A 6313-nucleotide genomic window follows, 5' to 3' on the forward strand; every position below is an offset into this window, starting at 1 on the left:
GAGATTGATGCGAGGTCATGCTTGGTAAGTGAAAGGAAGGCGCCATATTGAAAGGAAGAAATTTTGGAAATGGAAGGAGGGGCAAGTAAACCTCCAAGTGAGGCTATCATAGTTGTATCCAGCGACGACGATGAAGATGAAGACGTCCAAGAGCTTTTTAAACAGTTTATCGTAAAAGCAGAGCGACATATTCCACACTATGTCGTAGTTTTTCTGAAAGTGAAATTCGCTGAAGCTCCCTCGGATTTCGTGTCGTCCACGAAGTTCAAAAGTTCTCTGAAATGGAGAACAAAACAGCTTGACGAGTCGAACGCGTTTATCTTTACTGGAGATGTTTGCAAGCTTCTTGGTGCAGATCTGAAGCAGGATGAGTTTAAATCGAAAACGGAAGGAGTGAAGAAAGCAGAGCAAGAAGCCATCGATGGAGTTTTTAGTTCCGCACGAAACAAGATCACGAACCGCGTGGAGGAAAATGTAAACAAAGACGCAGTCCGTCTGACGACGGATCGCAGCGATGGAAAGGAATCTGGGAGCGTTGTCCGAAAAAAGGCCTCTGTAAAGACGGCTACAGAGGCAAGTACATCCTCAGCTGAATTCTCTACAAGCGTGCACGTGGAAGTTACGAAGGAAGGAAAAAGTAAAAGAAAAACCAATGGAACCACGGATCCTTCGCGTTCGAAACTTCCACTCACCCCTCGAAAGCGACAGGTACGCATAAATCGACTTAAGGAGAAACTAAAACACGTAAGTGATAAAATAAAGATTCTCAATCAAGCAGAGTTGAGCTTGGAGGAGATGAACATGAGTGATAGCACCTACATCCAAGAGTGCCGGCTGAAAGAGCGATTTAACAAAATCTGGGCTAAATTATGCAAAATACGGGGAAGACCAACAGACACAGGACGGGTAATCGAAAAGGATGTCAAATGCCCTTCCACAGGCTTCCCAGAGATGGACAGGGCTGTAAACAAGTTCCTAAAGAAAAAAAGAGGTCGCTTTCCAGACAAATTTGACATTTCTAGAGTCATTCAAGATGCAAAGAGAGAGCATGGCTTGAAAATATCATCTCAAGCCCTTAGGGAGATCAGTGATGAGGTTTTTGTTGCCATTGGAAACAAGTTGCAAGAGAGACGCAAACTAGATTTTTCCAACAATTTTGGTTGTCATCTTACGGATGACTACTCTGCCAGTAATGACCCTGCAATAAATGATCTCGCCCTTCAAAGGAAATTGGAAGAGAACAAGAAGATAAGCAAAAGGGCCCTGGAAGATGTTTTTAATAAGTATGCTCATTATGGACGCATGAAAAATGAAGGCAGTGATGCTTCTAGTAGCAGTGATTCAGAGAGAGAAAAATCACAAAGCAGCAAAATGAAAAGGAAATTTTCTCGTGTTTCTGTCCAAGAATCATCAGATTCTAGTGAAAATGAATGTGATGATTTAGGATTGGATTTTGAGGACCCAAATGAGGATAAAACTTATCGCAGTAAGTCAGTTTTAGGAAAGAGAGACAAGGCACACTCAATTCGGAAATTATCATATACTAGTGAGAATGACCTTGATGATTTTGCTTTTAAACGGCCACATCACAATAGTGAAAGAACTAAGCACACAGAAAGTAAAAGCAGACAAAGTGCTGAAAACCATCATTTACCAGCAACAAAACGAATTGAACTTACCAGGGACTGTGCTGTTGTAGAAATACCATCCTCTGTGTTGTCCGAATCCATCAGTATTGAGCAAGTAGAGGTTGTGGATGTGCATCAAAAATGCAGCAATGATAACTATGAAACCACAGCAGAGTCAAATGTGTTGGACAACTTGGAAATCTCCTCTGTGCCAGATACTCCTCAATCTGATGATGTTATATTGAAAGATCAACAAATTAATGATTGCGTCAAGAGTCGAGATTCAAATTTAGACAGTGAAGTTTTGACCTCAAGATCTGTTGACATTTCTGCATCCAGCAATGACCAAGCCAGTCCTGGAATGTCTCTTAGTGGAACTGATGTTTTGGCTGCTACAGTGGCTAGCTCTTCTGGTGTTTCAAGCGATGTTAGCAACAAAATAAGCATGAAAACATCTGGCAAAGCAACTGCGGGAAAACAAAAAGACATGAGAGAAGCACTTTCACCAGAAAATAGTGTTGCTAACAGTCAATCTGATAATCCAAATGTTGTCCCATCTGTATCTCTAAAAGATCGTAAGCCATCAATACTGTCTCTTAGCATGAAGAAGAGAAAAGCTGAGGGTGGATCACTGGAATATGAATCTCCTCTTAAAGTCTTCCGTAATGCAACCTTGGAAATTGTGGGAAAGAAGGATAATATCCTAAATGCTAAAGGAGACACTTCTGAGCAGAAAGCAAATTGTGGCAAAGTTGCTTCATCCTCTAAGAGTGAAGATGATGAACTATACATAACGGGCACTAATGTCTCTCCAAGCCAAGGCACAGTCAATGGCCATTCTCATGTGCAAAATAATGAACCAAGAAAGTCAGCATTGTCTTTGAAAAAAAATGGAAGAAAAACCCCAAAGAAAGTGGAAATCGCTGATGAAATAATTGTGCTTTCAGATGATGAGTGATATAACAATGTGACATTTGTCTTTCATGCTTTTTGCAGTTTTTAAATAGAAATCATAATGTTGGACACCCTAGTTTTTTACAGGATCAGAGCACCAGGCTCCCTAGTATTTTATTTAGAACGCAGGCTTATTTATGGTTCAAGCAGGAAGCGGGTCCAATAGGCTGGTTTTTTCTAGCAGCAGAGGTGGAATTATTATGAGAAGCGCAGAGGATTATGATAGTGAAATCCATGTCTTGATTCCGCTTATGACTTTGTTACTTATGTATGATCTGGTAGAGACATGTTGGAAGCACAAGCAGACAGACAGTCTAAACCAATCATGGAGCATGTTAACAGGCATTGTGATCGGTTTATCTTCGACTTCTGTTTCCAACTCTGACATATCGGATTTTTGTTTAATCATAATTCTGATCTCATTTGGGCTTAGGAGATCTGATTTTAATATTCACCAGGGTGTAAGCACTCTTAGGATGTCACTTATGATCGGACCCCATTTCCTTTGTAGTGAAAACCAGCCCGATTTACCTTATTTATAATTCCTATCATATTTCTACTACGATCAGGTCTCCCAGGGGATGAACAGCTGTTGAAAGCTGCCAATATCATAAATGATGAGCAAGTTTATTTGTTTCCAAAGACATCTCATTGGGGCAAAATCTCGCATTGATATTTTGGTTTGGGGAAATCCCAGGTCATTGTTGTATTCAAAACTGACACACTAAGCATCTGAACTCTTTTTTTTTGTGGTTATCAATATTTAGCTTAAAAAAGCTTGAAATGCAAATGGTTGTATTGGCTGTGTTCATTAGTTTTTTAACCCCCTGAGATCATCTGTTTTTGGCCTTTTTATTCTCAAGTGCATGTCCAAATATGACAGGTGTCATTAATATGGTCATTAGTTCAACATTGAATTTTGAAAATTGAATTCCATTAGAGAAATCTTGCTGTATTTTTCCTCTAGGCTACCCCCAGGAGGGGTATACTAAGTCATAAGGGCGTAATTTGATTATTATTGATTCTCTAATGGAATTTGCTTATTAATGACAAGCATATTAGACCTTTTTTCAGGAAACCCTTCACTTGAGTATTTATTCATGACAATTAAAGACCCTACCTCCCAAAGCACACACCCTTAAAAATTTCATGATTATTTTGTGCCCAAGAATTTAAATATTTATTATACTTCACAGTTCAAGCCGTAGGGACAAGTGGCTGACAAGATTTTTGTTTACTGTCGTGTTTACTACACAACTTGACAGCGATAATAATACCAAAAAAATATGAAAAAAATTTACCCCCAGAGCACAAATGCTGACAATCAGTGACTTTATCTTGATTTGCAAAATCTTGTCTAAGGGCATGAATATCTTAGATGGTGACAAATTAACTTTGGCTGACAGGAAAGAATATTTATATCTGAAAAGAACTGTTGATCATGCCAACATCTTGATCAATAAGTTAGAAGCTTGCTCAAAATCATGTAATGCTCACTTTGTACTTCCTTTGTATGTACAGCCAATATGCAGTTACCAGGGAAGTGAAATAGAGTTGTATGAAAACATGTAGGAAATGCAGTGACTTTTAGTATTGGCAGTGTATTGCTGAGGGTTCACTGTACAAGCTTTTCCAAACTTGGCCTTAGGCCAATTCACAGGTTGAATTGTGGAAAAGGCAGGCAGTTTATTGTTTGTGACATTTTGTAAAATAAAATAATATTTGTGGTTGTTAAGAAATTGTCTTGCCATGAATCTGCTGTTTCTGCTCAAGACCCATTTATCTATAATTTTTTGCATAACATACTTTCATGACCTCTTTTGTTCTGGCCTAACCTAAAGTCCAGTCAATATTATTATGACTAATGACCTATTAACATACATTATTTAGAGTCCTCTGTTGTTGTAGCCTGGGAATTACAGCTGCCTTTTACCCTTCATCCACGCAATCAAAAGTTAAAAGCATCCTAAGAAAACTCCATCATTCGTTCTGGTAGTGAGTTGATTTTGAAGCAGAAATGACGGGTTTTCCTTGGTGTAAGAACCTGTGAACCTTTTATTTATTTTGCATCATTGTTTTCCTAGGTTCTATTGTGTTAACTCCTTTGCATTATTTGTTTTAAGTCACACTTGAGTTTTACAGGAACAGTGGCGGATCCAGGGGGGGGGGGACTGGGCGGCCCAGGCTCCCTTAGTTTTAAACCAAACTGAGGCCCAAAGGGCCAAAAAAATTTTTTTTTGGACACCCCCCCCCCCCTCCCACCACCACCCCCTCATCTCAGGGTCTGAATGACTGGGCAAAGGTCTGGATCTGCCACTGAGGAAGTTGTGCTGTAACTGACCAACTGAGCTACTGTTAATACAGACACTGACGGGCTCATAGAAAGTGTCTGTATCAATTGGGTGTCGGTATTAAGCGGGTTGAATTGAAAGAAAATGTAAGGGCTTTCTTTCACCAGGGAAGAAGCAAACTGTCCATATAATAATGAGGTGTCTGTGTTAAGCGGGTGTCCGTAAAGCAGGTTTTAACTGTACTTACATCATGTAGAATCTTGTAATGTAGACAAAAATCCAAATAATTTACTAGGAATGAAATTAGGTGTTGAATTTGTTACATCATTGATATTTTCGGTTTATTTAATTTTTTTTTTCTGTTGACAGTAAAACGATTCTGAAGCATTCTTATGGCAACCAGTTACACTCAACTCTCTCTAAGACGGACACCTTCAGGACCAGCCCTTACTGTCTGTCTTCGTGAGGTGTCTGCTTATAGAGAGTTGAGGTAACGTGACACCAGTATTTTTTAAGAAACTTACACTAAATCCATTCGCAATGAAAAGACGTTTGTCAAACTTGTACAAAACAGCTAAAACTGGTTGAGAAACCGGAAAGCTATGTCTCCTGTATCGTTGTGCTATCAAATCAATTAATTTACTGTCATGAAGAGCACCTACATTTCCGTTTTGAGATATTTTTCACTGCATAAAGCACTTCTCAAGTGTCTGTTGACGGTTTCACAAGTGTCCGTCGTCCGTCTTATAAAGAGTATAGTTAGGTGGGTACACCCTATAATGGCCTATACGGGGAGGCTCCGCCCGAAAGGGGTACCTTTTCAGGCTTCAGATATATGAAAGGGTAGGGATTTTACTCATTGAAGTATATGAAAGGGTAGGGAAATCTGTCATTTGGGTCTGTGAAAGGGCCCAAAAAAGAGCTAACAGATGAATTTTATGGCTTTAAAAAGTGGAGAAAACATTCTATTTTTGTGATTGATTCCTATTTAAAAGACAGTGCATTTACAGCAGTTAAAAGGGATGCAAAGTTCTAAACAAGGTATGTGAAAGGGGTACCATTTGTCAATAGAAGAAATACGAAAGGGGTACCTTTTTCGTTTAAAAGGGTAAGGGGTTGGACCTCGAGGCGGAGCCTCACCGTATAAAAATTTGTTGAGTACCCCCCCCCCCCCCCCCCCGGACAGTTGAAGTAAAATGTCCGAAAAACGGCAGGTACAGAGTAACCTGAGATCAGGCTTTTTTTTGTTTGTTTTTTTTTTGCTTCTGTAGAACCGGAAGTGAATATGACAAGTGGGCGCATGCGTACAGGGACTTAATTTTGGCGCGATGCATTATTTACAAACCACGTTTGGAAATAATGAAAAGACAGTTTCGGTTGAGGGACGAAGAAAAGCTAAACTAATACAATAATGAGCTTTGTATGACATCTGCTGTTCAT

General features: G+C 39.5%; 2 protein-coding genes across 2 annotated transcripts in view; both read left to right on the forward strand.

Moving 5' to 3' along the window:
* On the forward strand, positions 1–4321 carry LOC140937678 (uncharacterized). The gene has a single exon (XM_073387239.1). It carries the CDS (start codon positions 70–72, stop codon positions 2584–2586), a length of 2517 nt encoding a protein of 838 aa, XP_073243340.1. The 5' UTR covers positions 1–69; the 3' UTR covers positions 2587–4321.
* Positions 4322–6155: 1834 nt separating this feature from the next.
* Positions 6156–6313, forward strand: part of LOC140937680 (WD repeat-containing protein 47-like) — a 15791-nt gene continuing 15633 nt past the window's right edge. Inside the window, exon 1 of the mRNA XM_073387240.1 lies at positions 6156–6313. This exon is cut by the window's right edge and continues 1971 nt beyond it. The gene's annotated coding sequence lies outside the window, so the exon portion shown is untranslated.

This window comes from Porites lutea, chromosome 5 (assembly GCF_958299795.1).
Source record: "Porites lutea chromosome 5, jaPorLute2.1, whole genome shotgun sequence".
In the NCBI taxonomy this organism is placed as follows: Eukaryota; Metazoa; Cnidaria; class Anthozoa; order Scleractinia; family Poritidae; genus Porites; species Porites lutea.

Coding starts and splice junctions, on each gene's coding strand:
- LOC140937678 (XM_073387239.1), top strand. CDS start 70: ATGGAAGGAGGGGCAAGTAAACCTCCAAGTGAGGCTATCATAGTTGTA.